At 44.9% G+C, this 19,185-nt stretch overlaps 1 protein-coding gene across 1 annotated transcript in view; it reads right to left on the reverse strand.

Moving 5' to 3' along the window:
- Positions 1-3,325: 3,325 nt before the first annotated feature.
- ATP7B (ATPase copper transporting beta) overlaps positions 3,326-19,185 on the reverse strand; it is a 132,814-nt gene continuing 116,954 nt past the window's right edge. The window contains 4 exon segments of the mRNA XM_075334581.1: positions 3,326-3,894; positions 13,400-13,502; positions 13,678-13,795; positions 15,862-16,065. Of these exon segments, the coding sequence (XP_075190696.1) occupies positions 3,636-3,894; positions 13,400-13,502; positions 13,678-13,795; positions 15,862-16,065 (684 nt within the window). The 3' untranslated portion in view covers positions 3,326-3,635.

The following is a 19,185-nucleotide window of genomic DNA, read 5'->3' on the forward strand; positions in this document are numbered from 1 at the left end:
ACAGACGTCATACAAAGGAATGCGGGACACGTGTATGATGTGATGGACCCAGGGAGGAGGATCTATGGAGAACACAATGCATGTCCAGCACTGTACAGTCATCCCCCTATTATCCCATTATTGCTCATTGTCACATGGTAATGTCACAGAGAAAGAACCAGAGTAACATCCGCCCCGTTACTTATCTGCGTCATCTGTGGCAGCAGCACAATGGTTACACCAGTATAATCCCCACGCTGTCTGCACTCCGGCCCATTGTACCTTTGTCACATAGCTGAAGTCATAGTATTGGGTCTGAATGTAACAGATTCCACACGTTATGTTCTGATCCAGGATTTAATATTACAAGAACCAAAATAAATAGGTTTGGATATTTGATTTACGATTTCTATTGCAGAGTATTTACATCCCCAAAGATTACTGCACTGAGGTCATTTCAGGCTTCACGTTACATTATAAACGGGGAAATTGGTTTATAACTGCTCAGAGTTTGTGTCTAAAAATCTAATAGTCTAAAATGAATCTGTCAACACATTTTTGCAACCCCATCTGAGAGGAGCAGAACAGAGGCAGAGACCCCGATTCCAGTGATATGTCATATACTAGGCTGTTTGCTGTAGTTTTGATGAAATCACAATTTTATCTGCTACAGATCAGTTCTCTGAATGCTGAGCTCTGTATAACCCACACCATTGATTGACAGCTTTTTGAGTACACTGTGCATAGGCAAAAGCTGCCAATCAGTGGTGGGGGCGTGGTTGGGCAACATGGCAGCAGCCCAAGTAGTCAGCTAGTGATAATTTACTAATAAAACAGTAATTTGTTAAAAGTTATAGAAAGCAGCCCAGTAAGTGACACATCACTGGAATCAGGGTCTCTGTCCCTAAATTAAGCTGCTACCACGTTAAGTAGCAAAAACTTGGTGATGAATTCCCGTTACTGCCATCTTCAGTTTTGGAGGAGCACAGACCTTGGCTGATTCCTTCTACTCCTTTTTTAGTGATTGTTATAGGTCTCAGGCCGGAGCCTAAACTGATCAAAACTTCTGACACTTCTATTACCTGTCAAAAGTTTTCTATCAGTGCAGTTACACTCAGGATTGCTGTAGTAGTGATTAGAGAAAATGTCGTCAAGTTCTAGCAGGAATGTTCAAGGTGCTGTATACGTTTTCTGTACTATTTTTTTGTAAAATAGCCATATAAATGTCACTTTGTGGTTTTACCAAACAGTTTTTGGTTTAACCCTTTGCCACACAAGTTAGTGAATTATATTATATTCCTATGTCTTTTCTGGAAATCCTTCATCAGTCAGTATCCAGGACTTGTTTCAATTCTCTGACCTATTTTAAAGGGAACCTGTCACCAGATATTTCATATAGAAACCAAATCTACCACCTTCAGCAGCGCCTGTGCTGCATTCCATAAAGGTGCACACTATCCCCTGACTTCCCCCCTATACACAGCCCAAATCTCCCGCGCTGTATGTAAATCTTTCGGTCCGGTCCGATAGGCATGCTAGCTGTGGCGTCCGTCCCCCCTCTCCGCACTGAGAGCCATCCCTTTGTTATGATTGATGTGGATGATGCCGGCATCATCCACAATAGCTGGATGAAATCTTGCGCCTGCGCAGAGATCGCGCCGTTTAGCGCATGCACACTTATGCATTAGGCACTGCCTGCAATGTCTCTGCGCAGGCGTGAAATCTCACCCTGCTATGTGGATGATGCAGGAGGAGTCATCCACATCAATCATAACAAGAGGATGGCAATCAGCGCGGAGAGGAGGGACACACGCCGCAGCAAGCACGACCATTGGACCAGACTGAAAAATTTACATTTGGCGCAGGAGATTATTTAAGAGGTATTTGGGGGGAGTCAGGTGATAATATGCACCTTTATGGAATGCAGCACGGGCGCTGCTGAAGGTGCTAGGTTTGGTTTATACATGAAAAATCTGGTGACAGGTTCCCTTTAATAGAGTTTTCCCATCATAGACAATTATGGCAGATTGATGGGTTATACCATAAATTTATTATCATGTGGGTCTACTGATACCACTATAATTATCCCAAGATTTATAGTGAGACACAGCCATAGTACTTTGCTCCCTCAGCTGCCCCAATCTGTTTTTGCTCTTAAAGGTAATATCCAGAATTAGAAAAACAGCGCCAGTCTTGTCTAAAGATTGTGCATGATATTGCAGCGCAGCTCAGTCACTTCAGTGGAGCTGAGGTGCAGTACCACACACAACCCATAGTTTTTGAAAGAACAAAGCCATGTTTTTTTTTATTATCTTTGACAACCCCTATAATATAAAATGACAGCACACTTTCTTGGCACCTCAGACACAGTATATAATTTATCTTTATGGTCGGAAGCACACATCTGTATTTTGACTGTAATGCTCTGACCAGACGCTGTTCTCCTGAACCGACCGCGACAGCTTCATTGGCAAAAATGGAGGTGTTGAGTTTGGGTGAGGAGTCGGGCTGGGCATCGCAGTCTGTACTTGGACTATAAAACTTGGATGTGGGAGTCAGAGCTGTGTTCACATTAGACATTGTGTCTCTAATTTCTAACTATTGGCTGAGATTTTCATTGCCTCTCAATAAAGTATCCATTACACTGAGGCTCAATCTCCTTATTGTGTAATCCTAAAAGGGTGTATTAGTCTTATATTAACCTTTTAGGGGGCATCGCTCCCCAACTTTGTGCAATACGTTCCTGCTAAACTGAGAGTTTTTGAACCAGCTACGTAGCCACACCGCTGGCACAAACTGCACTGCGCCATGCTACACATAGAGGTTTTTCCTCTGGAGCATGAAAGTAGAGCAAATCTGAAAATCCGTTTTAGCTTCAGAGCAGCGCTTACAAGCTCCACTGTGAAGAGCTTGTAGGTGCTGTGCTCCTTGCCTAGAGATAGTCCATTGCTGATAGACTGCAGAGGTAGCTAGCAACCAAGGCAAAGAGCAGAAAACTATAAAATAAAAAAATCCCTCTGTTCTTGAAAGCATATAAGAAGTTAAAGGGGTATTTCCATTTCCAAGATCCTATTCTAATATGTAGTAGGTGTAATAATAATAGTAATATTAGCAAGTAGCTCCAATTAGAAATGTACTATAGTTCTCCTGATTTACTATGTCACTTATCTCATGTGCAGGGCATCACAGGACCTTAGGTAATCCATGGTTACCACACATACAGTATACTGACAGTTAGTTGCTTGTGTTTGTACCCATGGATAGCTAAGGTCCTGCAATGCCCCGAACATGAAGTAAGTGGCATAGGGAATCAGGAGAACTATACTACATTTCTAATTGGAGGTATTTGCTAATACTATTATTATTATTATTCTTATTATTATTCTTATTATTATTACACCTACTATCTTGGGGATGGGAATAACCCTTTAATCACAAAGTTCCTTTTTTTGCAAGAACTTTGCGATTTTAACCATTAAAGAACTTGAAAAAAAAAAATCAATCTTTGGGCGTCAGTATGTAATCACCCATATTCTCATGTCCACTTTGCTTTTCCTATGGTGCAAGCTTTGCTCGTTATTCCAGAAGGTGATGACCGCAGACCATAATGAAAGTTTCAGTATTACAGACAATGGTGCTGGCGTTACTCCATGAAGCTACATGTACTGATCCTCCTCAGCCTCATTGATGAGAAGAGACCTCTTGTCCTGTCTGTCTCCGGCCAGTGAATTTTGTCGGGAGCTTCTTCTGGATGACATTTGGCTGATGTAGCTGATCTGATCCCAGGTGCTGGTCATCGGGATGTCTCTCCTCCGGTCATCCATCCCCACATGAACACTGATCTGTGATGGGGTAAGAGGCTTCATGTGGCCCTGGGCTCGTGCTTCATATCTATCAGAGTCTGGTTTCCTGTAGCTGAAAGAGACAGAGATCGGAGAGATGTCATACTAGTATAAGTCCATGGCTTATTATCACCTCCATCAGATTGAAGACAGAGACCACCTTTTTGCCACATGTCCAATATTGGCATTAAAAGAGCATAAAACAGCATGTTGCCTTATAAAATCATGTAATACAATATAAACAAGTAATCTGTCACCAGGTGTTTCCCCCTCAATCTGAGAGCAGCATAATATAGAGGCAGAGCCCTTGATTACAGTGATTGTCACTTCCTGGACTGCTCAGTGTACTTTTGATAAAATCACTGTTTTATCAGCAGGAGGTTATCAGTAGGTAGTCCTCCTTATTCATGAGCTCTGTATAACCCCGCGCCCAACCACTGATTGGCAGTTTTGTGCCTATGAACAGTACACACAGCCATGAATAAGACTCTCTGGTCGAAACGCGTTGGATAACCTGCTACAGTACTTGTGCCTCTGTGCCCACTGGATTGAATATCTGTTTTTAACGAATTCCAATAAAAGCAAGTTTTATTCATCCATTCTCCATGATGCTGGATCCTTGTTTTTTCTAATATGAACAGTATACACAGCTGCCAAATCAGTGGTGTGGGCGGGTAATACAATCTGCAGCAGATAAAACAGGGATTTTATCAGTCCAATAGCAAGAAGCTCAGTAAGGCCTGTTTCCCAAATCAGTAAAAAAAACACAGGCTTTCTTTACTGACGTGTAAAAAATGCCTATGTCCCTCCATGTGCCGTGATTCACAGCACACGTGGGTTGTCCATGTGCAATCTGTGATATGTGATCCATATTCCGTGATAGCACATGGACATTACTCACCTGTCATGTTCCTGCTCTCCATGGTGCTGAATTCCTCGGCTCTGCAGCATCCGCCCACCGCTCTCTGCAGCTACTTCCGGGTCGGCTCTGGCTGCATTTATGAATATACATTAGCTGGGCAGGAAGCTGCAGAGAGCAGGGGCTGCACAGAGCGTCGTTGGAGAAGGTGAGTTGAAAATGTTTTTTATTTTATATGTACTTTTTTGTGGTATGGGTTTCACGGATCACACCATAGTGTGGTCCCTGGGTCATCAGTGATGCCAGAAAAAAAACAGACATGTCTCTGTGCGGCAATCACAGACACGCGGGTACGCCGCACGGAGACACGGTCAGTGAAAAATCACTGATGTGTGAGCAGACTCATTGATAAGAATGGGTCTGCGTATGTCAGTGATTCTGGTACATATATAAAAAAAAAAAAAGCACAAACGTACCAGAATCACTGACGTCTGAAACAGGCCTAAGTGATACATCCCTGGATTCAGGGTCTGTTTTCCTACATTATGCTACTCTCAAATGAGGTAGTAAAATCCTGGTGACAGATTCCCAATAATACAGAGTTGGATTGCCTTGTATTAAGCTCAGAATGCCACAAGATGATATATACCTAAAGTATGAAACCTAGAGTTGAGCAAAAAGACTCACAAGCCCCTAGCAGCCGGTGGCCGCAGTAGCGCTGTCCTGCAATCCTCCCTACCTGCTGACACCTTCTCTCATTAGTACGCTTGGGTCAGCAGGCAGAGATTCATAGCACTCGGCTCCAGGGCCACAGACTACGGACACGATAGCTGGACGTTTTTTTATTTAAACACTTTTAAAAAACATCAGTCGTCTCTTGTGAAATATCTTTCTGACTAAATATCATGCCTTTTGGAATATTTCTGTTTTACTTCTAGAGATATTGGAAAAGACAATTTTTTCTTCCCATTTTTTTGTTTGTTATTGGTATTGTTGTGATTGTGTAGGGCATAGCTTGAAGCTGGTGACAGTTTTCTGCGTGTATTACATATACATACATGAGTGAGGCGGGTTTATTGACCTGTTCCGGCAGCTTGTTAAAATCCCATGATGCGGTTAGTTTGCAGAGGCCTGTGTGAAGCCCCACCAGTATTGTGTCGGTGCATTACCTTCAGGGACTCCACTCGGCTGGATCTTGTCACAGGTAGGAGATCTTCTTTTAGGATTGTCGTGACGCCACTCTCAGAATTGCGGTCAGTGGGGACCGCCACTGCAGGTTAAGGGATGCCTGGGGCTGATGGTGGGTGCAGCCAGTTGTAATAGCCTCCTGAGAGTGAGGCAAGCCCCAGGGCCCTGTGTAGGTGTATAGAACCACAAGGCGCAGAATAACTCCACACAAGCAGAATGTCTTTCAGGGGTTTTACTCACGGAAGGTGGCAGAGTGAGTAACCCGGGCGTAGCTGGGATGAACCAGGCTGGAACCAGGTGTCCTTCAGGCTGACTGATGAGGGTGGCTACCGACTCGCCTTCCTTAGCCCTTCTGTGGTTTGTGGTAACCCCGACTTTTAGTCCCTATGGGGGTCACCCAGGGAAGTAGCTGCTCCCCTCGTTTGTTTGCCGTTTGCTTGTCGCCTGGACCAGATCACTCCAGCTGCTTGCCTCCTGTGAACTATGGGCCCTAACTGTGGCTACGTGGCTGCGGCTTTTGTGGTGTTGTGGCGGGGGCTTTGAGGGCCCCACACCGGCAGGTTTAGCAAGGAAAGGTGGATCTATCCCCGCATCGGGATCTGCCGCCCGTTTGGGCCTGGTACTCCCTGACAGTCTCCTTACTTTCCACTACACTGCTCTCTCTCCAGCTGTGTGTGGTGTTCGGGCAGCACTACCAGGTGACCGTTCTCCCCCGTCGGTAGTCACTGCGCGGACGCTGTTAGACTGCAACAGCTCCAGGGTCTGCTTCTGCTCTTCCTGAGCTGCACACTAAACTGGCTCACTCGTGGGACCTGCACTGCTGCTCCTGTCTGAGCTCCACTTCCATGCTCCTCACTCCTCCACACTCTGCTTCAGACTGTTTACTCCTCCTTCTCTTTTCCCCTTGTGCCTGCCTACGCCACCTAGCAACCAGGCTCTCTACCACACCCCTTGAGTGGAGATGGAGGCTTCGCCCCCTCCACTCCTCAAGTGGAGGTGAAGGCTTTGCCCCCTCCTGGGATCCCCAGGGGTCCTCTCAAAGGTACATGTGTGAGACCTGATCACTATGCGCCTGTGTAGTCACACCTCGGTCAGCCTTCTGGATTACCTGTATTGTACTGTCCCCAGCATGGGTGCAGTACTCAGTGGTGCCTGACCAGGTCAGGGGCGCCACACCTGCAGGATGTCAGGACTTGTAGCCGTAGGGGTATACAGCAACTATGGCCGCAACAGCTGTGCTATCGAAGTTCACTCCGTGGCGCTGCTACATCTCAGCGTTACACAAGCGAATGAGGTCACACTGCGACCCCGAGGTACTACTACTGCAACAAGCAAGTCGCAAAAAGTCGGAGGAGCTTGCTTGTCACAGACACAGTACCCTCGAGGTCACTTATGTGGTCACACTGCCACTCCGAGGGTACTGAATAAACCATGATCACTCCACAAAGTCACCATTTAGACCCAGCCCAATACAGACTGACTGGCTATTGAAGCTAGCTGTAAAATATCACTCTACAAAAGGTTGGATAGGAGGAAACAGCACAAAATAGGGTCTTATCTGTGAGGTACGGTGAATCTACAATTTAGGTTTTGTTCACCTAGTAGGGGTTGTGTCAGACACAACCACTGGATAAAATCTAGGAAAAACAGCTGCTGCAGCCCCAGTATCAAAGATACTTTGTGATAGCCAGTAGCAGTGGAAAGGGTTAATTGCCAGGCTGCTGTGCAATAAAGATGAATGCTGGATCTTCAATATGTGACTTTATTCTACGTGTTTCGGAGTAACTGCCTTCATCAGGATCATCACATTTTAACGTGATGACCCTAATGAAGGATAAGTGTGTGATGATCCTGATGAAGGATAAGTGTGTGATGATCCTAATGAAGGATAAGTGTGTGATGATCCTGATGAAGGATAAGTGTGTGATGATCCTGATGAAGGATAAGTGTGTGATGATCCTAATGAAGGATAAGTGTGTGATGATCCTAATGAAGGATAAGTGTGTGATGACCCTGATGAAGGATAAGTGTGTGATGATACTGATGAAGGATAAGTGTGTGATGATCCTGATGAAGGATAAGTGTGTGATGATCCTAATGAAGGATAAGTGTGTGATGATCCTGATGAAGGATAAGTGTGTGATGATCCTGATGAAGGATAAGTGTGTGATGATCCTAATGAAGGATAAGTGTGTGATGATCCTAATGAAGGATAAGTGTGTGATGATCCTGATGAAGGATAAGTGTGTGATGATCCTGATGAAGGATAAGTGTGTGATGATCCTGATGAAGGATAAGTGTGTGATGATCCTGATGAAGGATAAGTGTGTGATGATCCTAATGAAGGATAAGTGTGTGATGATCCTAATGAAGGATAAGTGTGTGATGATCCTAATGAAGGATAAGTGTGTGATGATCCTGATGAAGGATAAGTGTGTGATGATCCTGATGAAGGATAAGTGTGTGATGATCCTGATGAAGGATAAGTGTGTGATGATCCTAATGAAGGATAAGTGTGTGATGATCCTAATGAAGGATAAGTGTGTGATGATCCTGATGAAGGATAAGTGTGTGATGATCCTGATGAAGGATAAGTGTGTGATGATCCTAATGAAGGATAAGTGTGTGATGATCCTAATGAAGGATAAGTGTGTGATGATCCTGATGAAGGATAAGTGTGTGATGATCCTGATGAAGGATAAGTGTGTGATGATCCTGATGAAGGATAAGTGTGTGATGATCCTGATGAAGGATAAGTGTGTGATGATCCTGATTAAGGATAAGTGTGTGATGATCCTGATTAAGGATAAGTGTGTGATGATCCTGATTAAGGATAAGTGTGATTATCCTGATGAAGGATAAGTGTGATTATCCTGATGAAGGATAAGTGTGACGACCCTGATGAAGGATAAGTGTGACGACCCTGATGAAGGATAAGTGTGACGACCCTGATGAAGGATAAGTGTGATGACCCTGATGAAGGATAAGTGTGATGACCCTGATGAAGGATAAGTGTGATGACCCTGATGAAGGATAAGTGTGATGACCCTGATGAAGGATAAGCGTGATGACCTTGATGAAGGATAAGTGTGATGACCCTGATGAAGGATAAGTGTGATGACCCTGATGAAGGATAAGTGTGATGACCCTGATGAAGGATAAGTGTGATGACCCTGATGAAGGATAAGTGTGATGACCCTGATGAAGGATAAGTGTGATGACCTTGATGAAGGATAAGTGTGATGACCCTGATGAAGGATAAGTGTGATGACCCTGATTAAGGAGTTTACTCTAAAATGCATAGAATAAATTCACATATTGAAGATCCAGTATTCATCTTTATTGCACAGCAGCGTGGCAATTAACCCTTTCCCCTCCTAATGACGCTACAGAGGTTGTATGATCACTAATTTATTGTACTTTGGACAGTTATTCAGCTCTATAGAAAGGGAAAGATTTACTGCAACAGGTTTTTTGTGGTAAAAATAGTTGCACATTCTGGTACAAAATTTGCACTTTTTTTTAATCCTGATGGTTTTTTTTTTTATAGAGTATGCTGACCTTAATGGGTAGGGGATGAGCATAACCACTGACAGACTTACTACAGTATCATTTATACCCAAAAATGATAAAAAATAATAGCAGAAATCAGCCAACTATTCCATGTCCGTTTGTCGCAGACAGATCGTCCACATCTTGGGATGCTTACTTTATTCATTTTAGCATAATCCTGTTCATGACTGACATATAACATCAATAATGAATACATTCTCCTCAGAGTTGTCTGTTTGGGCCGCACGGCTATCCTCACTTTTCTTTCACTATATAACTGTTCAAAGGCTTTTTGTACTTTCACGGTAATTAGGCAACACAAGCAGATCAAAAGCTTCTCCAGATCTCACATCAGCTGCGGAAACTGTATCCTAATACGGCTTTAAAGTCCGGAATCAAGGATGAAAACCAGGCCCAAAAATAAGGAATCGGATGGACATATCCCCCTCCTCTACCAACTGCAGCCTCTCTGCCCAATGAGTTCATATATTAATGGTGAGGGTAATCATGGGACCCCCAGACAGAAGGTTTGAGTGGGTGCCTTCTTGCGCTCAGTGATGGATGTGTCTCCCTTCTGATGGTGCATAAACCAGCAAATAAGCAAGCCAGCAATTCCAAAATAGTAAAAGTAAAACTCCGCACCCATAGCAGTGTGATTTTGAACTTACACAAACCATGAATTAAGACTGAAAAGTTTAAAACGTGTTGTAGTTTTTCAAAATCTGGATGTCGTCTCTACAGTATATATAACCATGTATAGTTGGAGAAAATTGCACCCATAGTAGGGCTATATTTATTTACTGTAATTTTACACATTTATCAAATGTAAGTCACCTACCTACCATCGCTACTAAACTTTAAAGCTTCCTTAAAGTGCACCAATCAGCAGGATTTTCCTATATAACCTAAAGCCAGTGCTATACTGGCACTACCATACTTATTCTATACATATCTTGTCAGCTAGCATGTATGGGTTTTGAAACACAAGTAAAGTTTGTAAAACAAACACCTTGTTCCGATCAATTGATAGCTGGGGTGGGTATTCATAGTGATTCCTACCCCCCTGCCTGCTGTTCCTCCCCGTTATTTATGCTAATTCTATTATAATCGCTTTACTAAGTGACTTGAAAGACCTGTGCTGATGTCATACCCATGTGACCAGAAGGGGTAGGGCCTCAACCAACATAGCTGATACCAGGAAGCAACATTATTTTTCTGTTGGCTGAGGCCCCGCCTCTTCTGGTCACATGGGTATTACATCAGCACAGATCCTACTAGTCACTTATTTATGCTAATTCTATTATAGAATTGTTTTACTAACAGGGGAGGACAGACCGGCAGGGGGGTGGGATTCACCTTAGCTATCAGCAGCTGCCATCCAAAAAGCTACTCATTTTACAAACTTTACTTGCTTGTATTTCAAAACCTATATGTCGCGGGCGGAGGGGCCGTGCTCGCTACGTTCGGGTCCGGGGACTTCTGCTGCTGCTCGGTGGCTCGAGCGGTGGGCCGGACCCGGGGACTCGAGCAGCGCTCCTCGCCCACGAGTGAAAAGAGGGTGGTTTGTTTGGTGAGATAGTTCGTGATGCCACCCACGGGTCGTGGTGATGATAGGCACCACCGCTGCTGATGACTGGGATCCTGGGAGCGATGGCAGGGAGCAGCTAGGATGTTGTCCCCTCCGTGGGTAGGGGTTGGTGATCCCGGGGCCCGGTTGTGGAACGGGGAGGCTGGATGGCCGGGGTGCAGGGTTGCGGGGGCAGCGCGGCCCGATGCCGGATGGCACTGTTGTACTCACTCAGGCACAAATTCACAGAGTCTCTGGTAAACCCAACGGCTGGATGGATGGGTCCCGCAGCTGGCTGCAGTGTCTTTGCTCTCCCCGGACAGGTTGATGGTGGCTGTCTTTCCCTGCACCTGTGTAGAGTGTGTTGACTCCGATGGTTTCCCAACGGTAGTCCGCTCCCCGGCGTATAGGTACCGAAGGAGCCCGTTTTGCCCGCAGGCGCTGGCCCTTGGATCTCTAGCCTATGGCGGTGGCTGTGTATCCTCACGGTGTGGACTGTTGTCTTCTATCGGGTCTTGGGTGTTGGGAAACCCCTGGGGTTCCGGTCACTTTCGGATTTGACCGCTGTCGGCGGCTCCAAGCCTAGTCGGGGTCAGATGGCCCTGCCTTTGTGCTTAGCTTCACTCCGCTCCCCGGTTCGGTACCAGCGGGCCACTGCCCGACCCCGGTCCTACGGTTCCGCAGAGATCCACTAACTCCTGCAGACGGCCACCACCGTCTGCTGACCTTGCTGACAGTGCCTGGGCTCCTACCCAGACACTAACAGTTTCTGTCCTCTCACTTTCAACTCCAACTCATTTCTCTGTCACTTTTCCCGCCTCCAGGCCTGTGAACTCCTCGGTGGGTGGGGCCAACCGCCTGGCTCTGCCCCACCTGGTGTGGACATCAGACTCTGGAGGGAGGCAAAAGGGTTTTGTTTGACTGGTGTTACTATCCAGGGAAGGGGTGTGTGTGTGGTGCTATGTCTGTGAATACCTGGCTAGTCCAGGGCGTCACATATACATCCTAGCTGACAACTAAAGGTATGTATAGAATCAGCCTGATAGTGCCAGTATAGCACTGGCTTTAGGTTATATAGGAAAATCCTGGTGATTGGTGCGCTTTAACAAAGGAAGCAGGCTTCCTCAGATGCTAGGCCCGATAACTATTGCCATGTTTACTACTCCACAATAAAGCAACTAGATTATTAAGGTGCCTATGTGTGTAAATCGATTTGCAAACCTGGTCCATTGGCCATGTCCGTAATCTCTAGCAACTGCGCAGGAGCTCCGGGAATAGCTCTCTTCTTCCTGGTATCTGCAGTTGTTCTTTTAATTAGCCAACCTAGCGTGACGTCATGTGCATGTCATCTTACAACCATGACGTCATATCACAGCCATTACATTGCATGTATGTCACACCACAACCATGACATCACATGTACGTCACACCACAAACATGCGGTCATGTGTATATCACACTACAGGAATGACGTCAAGCCAGGCTGGCTCATCAAACAAGAGCCACAGTTGCCAGGAGGTAGATTGCAGTTCTCGGCACTTTTGTCCAGTGGTCACTGATTATGGACGTAGCTGATGCATCGGGTCCCGCATACCGATTCGTACCAAGTCTACTGTCTCTACAAAGATATCTGACAAATACTCATTTAGCTGTCAGCCATCTACCAAATGCCCCAAACACATACCTGCTAAACATATATGTGAATTCAATGGAGAAAGCAGAGTAAGGCACTTCCAGAAAGCTTTGCTGTAGCTTGTCTTCAAGGGAAGAAAAAAGGGTGCATGTTCTAAATCAACATGGCTAAGGCTATGTGTCCACGGTAGAATGTACCTGCGGATTTTTCCGCATGAAAATCTGCGACTTTCGCGGCAAATCCGCACCTTATTTTTGCCGCGGATTACCGCGAATTTGCCGCGGATTTTTTTTTTTTCCCCATTCTATACCCAAAATCCGCACCAAAATCCGCAACAATAATTGACATGCTGCAGATTTTTCCGGATCAAAATCCGCGGCAAATCCGCAGCGGAAAAATCCGCAGCATGGACACAGCATTTCCAAAATGCCATTGAAATGGCTTGGAAGTGCCGCTGCTGCAGATTTTCAGGAAATCCGCGGCGAAATCCGCAGCGTGGGCACATAGCCTAATAGCCTGATTATTTTTCCCCCATTCATCAACTATTGAAGTAGGATTGAGAGGTCCCCATACAGATGAACCCCCATTTGGCTGATCCTACTGAAATGGTCAGGTTTGGCCAACTTAAAGATAAGATTGGGTCAAGCTAGCATTTAGACTAAGCAAATTTTAGCAACTAATTTTCAGCTATAATGCACAGACTCAGGTATTACATGTGGATACAACCAGCCAACTGGAAAAAAGGGCATGACATAATTCTAAGACAAATCCGAGCTTACCACTTCAGTTGCAGAGAGGACAAAACTACTGAGACAGAGGAGGCGGCCATAGCTGCGGATCCCATCCATGGCTGTAACACCAATCCCACCGGCAGGAATACACCTGGTGAAAACAAGGTAAATCTAAGGAACGTACATTATATGTGAGGAGCAAAACATAAAGACCACATATCAACATATGTAGAACCAGTCACACAATGAGTGTAGATGCATAAAGGCAACAGTAATGCCCGTAATGTATCTGTACAACAATCATAGCACAGGTCACACATCACTACCTGCTGCAATGGGGATGCCGACAAGATTGTAGATCAGAGCAAACATGAAGTTAATTCTTATTCTTCTCACTGTCCTCTTTGAGAGGTGAATGCTGGCGACAACATCAAGCAAGTCATTCTGCAATGCAAACCAGACCGGAGTACTGATTAGTGAGTAATATACAGGGTTTGTTCATTTTTTGTATATGGATGTTATACACATTGATGTGCAAAACCCATAAATGGCTCCATCTAAAAAAATCAAAAGGCCACCCCCTATCACACACAGGGTTAAGGAAGTACACCTCCATCCTGTGAAATGATGGCTCCAAACCTGTTTCCCACCCATCACATTAACAAATAGGTGAGAGGAGTTGGGTGATCCTCTGGCTATATCTCCTTAGTTTTGACTGTAGAGAGGGAACACACTATGGGTGTTCGCAACAACTGGAATATGATTAGGTTGGACCTCCTCTATGGGCTGCGTGCTCTTGGTTATTATTATAACTTTGCTATATAAAATGTGGATAAATGGGTGGACGGGGTAAACCAGTAGACAATCATTGAAGAACAGTCCATTACTGGTGGTTCTGCTGATTGGTAGTGTTGTGGGCCTTACTACAGGACCAGCTTAAATTACGCGTATTCATTAGCATAACACACACGGGGTGTTTATATATCCTGTCTGTAACGCTCATGGCAGGAGATGGTAAAGTGGCGAGCAGGAGTGGTCCCACTGGACCACAGGGGCACCCCAGACTTACCCTTAGTGGGAAAAGGCTTGACTAAGCGTCCACCGCAAGGCAGACGCCAGGGGCCACTCCCAAGGCAGTGACCGGGACTGTGACAGCTGACTCCTAGGGCAGGGACAGACACAGGGACAAGCGGACATAGTCACTAGTGTAGCTCTGGGGTAACTGAGGTTAGTGGCATGGCCGGGGTGGACAGGCACAGTTTCTAGTATATCAATTAAGAAATAACATCTGGAACACCATTCTAAGTCTGAACTGGGTGCAAAAAACAGAGCCCCAACACCTCGTCACGGTATTCTCTACGTTGGGGTCCCTAGCTAATGTATATAGAGAAGGGTTTTTTTTAGGGTTTTTGCACCCAGTTCAGGCTTACAATGGTGTTCCAGACGTTATTTCTTAATTGATTTGTAGTCTTTAGTTTGTGAACCGGCCCCACCCACACCTATTGCCAGTCCACATTATACATATATAGCCTGGGTCTCTGCTTCCCATACACGGTAAGTTTTTTTAACTGCAAGAGAGGACACACACACTAGCTAGGGACCCCAATGTAGAGAATACCGTGACGAGGTGTTGGCGCTCTGTTGCATTGATCAATTCAATAGCCAAATTTCTCCTTATTCTTAAAGTTCATGGCAGTTATGCAGATTCCATTTTTATACTTTCATTTCTACATATATCTATTGTATTGTTCATGTCAGTATTCATACAACAGTTTCTGCTTTACATTTATTCCCCTTACACTGTCACTGGTGTGCAACAGTTTCTAGTATAGCTATGACCTCCGGGGTAGCTGTAGTTGGTGGCACGGCTGGGGTGGACAGGCACAGTATCTAGTATAGCAAGGGCCTCCAGGATAACGGAGGCTGGTGGCACGGCCAGGAAAGATGAACACAGGGTACTGACAGGACCAGGAGACAGGCAAGAGCACTGTATACTGTAACGGAAGCACAGCGGACAAGGGGACCTGAAAACTAGCTGGATAGGACACAGAACCCCTAACTAACTGAATTGATTGATGAGGCACCTCCCCTAGTGGGAGAGTGCCTTAAGTACCCAGTGCCTCTCATTGATGGGCTGAGAGACAGTTCCTGGGAATAATGTGCTGTCCCTTTAATAAAAGGGCAGCGGTATGCATGCACGCACTAGGAGCTCTCCCAGAGGACCTGTGACGTGCGTAGAGACCCTGGGAGGCGGAAGCAAGAAAAATCCACGTGGAGAGCCATGGGGACACCAGGTAGCGAAGAGAGAGCCTGCTGCAGAGGTAAGTGCGCGTCCCTGCGGGGAGGGGAGTGAGGAGTGCACTGACGCCAGCACTACACTGTCGAGATAGCAGTAGAGAAAAATGGATGTAAAACATCTGATGAGTGACATCATGGGGAATTTGACTTCTCTGCCACACCAAAATTGTTAAAATGCATAAATTGTATGATCCAGACAGAGACGCACATACTCTGATAAGCACAACATCTGCAGCTTCAATGGCAACATCGGTTCCTGTCCCAATGGCAATCCCAACATCCGCTCTGGCCAATGCAGGGGAGTCATTGACGCCATCGCCCACCATGGCTACTTTCTTTCCCTCATTTTGTAATGCTTCAACTTTGGCCACCTTGTGAGAAGGAAGAACTTCTGCAAACACCTTCTGGATCCCAACCTGAAAAAGCCAGAGGTTTACAATCATTTCCTATCAAACTGCCAACAATATTAAATATAAATTTGCGTATGAACCACACATATAGTACCATATTCGCATAAAATATAAACTTTATTCTTGAAATTACACATTAAGTGAAAGATATTAGCTGCCAAAGGTCAGTGGGGCACACAGTTCCCAAATCCTGGATGCACGTATCATGTTAGCGTCCTCGACGGGAGGGGGGGGGGGGGGGTTCGCAGATTAGTGATTAGTGTTATATGCCAACAATATCACTAACACAAACTGAAACAAAGATAATATTGACTACGTGATTTCACATTCCAGAAAATGGCGTTGGTCTTAAAAAAAATATAGAAAACAATATAAGTAGATGTATGCTTTATTTTGTCAAGAGAGCAATATGGTGGCTACCCCCACCTTAAGTGATATGTGGGGAAAGGCAGATCTCACTGAACTGGTACACACACAAGCTGTTTATTAAAGGGAATCTGTCAGCAGAGTTTTTGCTACATCATCTGAGAGCAGCATGATATAGGCAAAGAGATTCTGAATCCAATGATGTATCACTTAGATTACTGGGTGTAGCCGTTCTGACACAATCTGAATTTTTAGCTTAAAGGGGGCTTTACACGCAACGACATCGCTAACGAGATGTCGTTGGGGTCATGGAATTCGTGACGCACATCCGGCCTCGTTAGCGAAGTCGTTGCGTGTGAAACGCACGAACGACCGTTAACGATCAAAATTACTCACCTAATCGTTGATCGTTGACACGTCGTTCTAATCCCAAATGTCATTGCTGTTGCAGGACGCAGGTTGTTTGTGGTTCCTGAGGCAGCACACATCGTTATGTGTGACACCGCAGGAACGAGGAACATCATCGTACCTGCGGCCACCCGCAATGAGGGAAAAAAGGAGGTTGGCGGGATGTTTGGCCTGCTCATCTCCGCCCCTATTGAGCGACCGCTTAGTGACGCCGCACGAACCGCCCCCTTAGAAAGGAGGCGGTTCGCCGGCCACAGCGACGTCGCTAGGAAGGTAAGTATGTGTGACGGGTCCTAGCGATGTCGCTGTGTGTAAAGCCCGCTTAAGTCATGCAGCAGAGCTGAAAGAGCTGTCACCAACCACGCCAGGCTCTATATAGAGATTATACATTGACAGTGAGGTGTCAATTATGGCAAACAAACATAGCAAATAAACAAAAGATCAAATCAGGAAAACCTGAACTTTGTGTTAACCCTTGCAGCATGCTTGCTTCAGCTTACATAGCAAAAACCTGCTGACAGATTCCCTTTAATTTTCTAATGTAAAGAGGACAAATTTAAGGCGATACCAAGCTTTTAACTGCTTGCCCCAAACATGATTTCCATGCCTATTAGCACATTTATTAGGCGTTTGAAACATTTTTCATGCCTAACTCAATAATTAGTGTTGCTTTGTGACAACGGGTGGGGCTTCACTAAAAAAGGTGAGGCCAAAGATGTAATATTTTGACACAGTTTGTTAATAAGTAATAAAAACTTGTAAAAAATGCACAAACGCACCATTACAGAATGAGCCACTTTGAAAATGTGCCAAATTTATCAAACTGTCAAGTTTAAAAGCATATCCGGTACTTTATTATTGATGGTCTATCCTCAGAATAGGTCATGCATATCAGATTGGTGGGGGTACGACACCTGGCAACCCTACCGATTAGGTAATCTCGGCCCCAGTGGCCGCCGGATGTGATCAGCTGCACTTCCACCCCTTATTCAAATTAATGGAGGTGGATCTGCACTTGAAAAGCCAATGTGGCCACTATGCAGTTGATTGAGCTGTGCTTTTCTGCTCTGCAGCTAAGCATATTCGTCAATCAGTGGTACTAGCTAATTGGCAGGGGTCTTTCGGGTCATACCCCCACAAGTCTGGCATGGATGACCTAAGCCTAAGGATAGACAATCAATATTAAAGTACTGAACACCTCCTTTAAAGGGAATTGTCACCAGGTTTTTGCTCCCCCATCTAGGAGCAGCATAATGTAGAGACAGAAACCCTGATTCCAGCAATGTGTCACTTACTGAGATGTTTGCTGTCATTTTGATAGAATCAATGTTTTCTCTGCTGAAGATCTAGCAGTTATACAGACCTCATGAATATGCTGGACTACCTGGCAGCACGTCAAGTAGTCCTGTAATGATACTGTGATGCTTAGAGTAGTTTTGATAAAATCACTGTTTAATCAGCAGCAGATTAAGTGACATCCCTGGAATCAGGGTCTGTCCCTACAATATGCTGTTCTTAGATTAGCTGGCAAAAACCTGTTGACAGATTCCCTTAAAGTGCACAGTATGTAAAACACTTGAACATTTCAGTAAAGCTTCCCAATGTTTACATGGTTACTTTACCCTTCAGCACCTAGTTTGAGCAGTTGAGCCAAATCTTATTCCTTCATTGTCTACATTAGACGACAGACCACATTAATACACCAAAATCTTTTAAAAGCATTTTTTTTATCCAGCTAGCGGATCATCATAATAAGTTTTAGAAAGCAATCTCATTAGTTCTATAACATCTGCCAAAAAATAGTGATTAATATTTATTACTGTATCAGTATAGTGAACATCCTCATTGTCTATGGAGACATCTTGGTTCTAACACACAAGTGCATCTCAATAAATTAGAATATCATAAAAAAGTTAATTTCTATAATTTAATACAAAAAGGGAAATGCATAGGCAATGAAAACCCAAAAGTCATTATCTCAGAAAATTCGAATATTACATAAGACCAACTGAAAAAATTATTTTACACTCAGAAATGTTGGCGCCTACTGAAAAGTCTGTACAGTAAATGCCTCAATACTTGGTCGTAGCTCCTTTTGCATGAATTACTGCATCAATGCGGCGTGGCATGGAGGCGATCAGCCTGTGGCACTGCTGAGGTGTTATGGAAGCCCAGGTTGCTTTGATAGCAGCCTTCAGCTCGTCTGCATTGTTGGGTCTGGTGTCTTTCATCTTCCTCTTGAAAATACCCCATAGATTTTCTATGGGGTTTAGGTCAGGTGAGTTTGCTGGCCAATCAAGCACAGTGATACTGTGGTTATTACACCAGGTATTAGTACTTTTGGCAGTGTGG

Source organism: Anomaloglossus baeobatrachus, chromosome 2 (assembly GCF_048569485.1).
Source record: "Anomaloglossus baeobatrachus isolate aAnoBae1 chromosome 2, aAnoBae1.hap1, whole genome shotgun sequence".
Lineage (NCBI taxonomy): Eukaryota > Metazoa > Chordata > Amphibia > Anura > Aromobatidae > Anomaloglossus > Anomaloglossus baeobatrachus.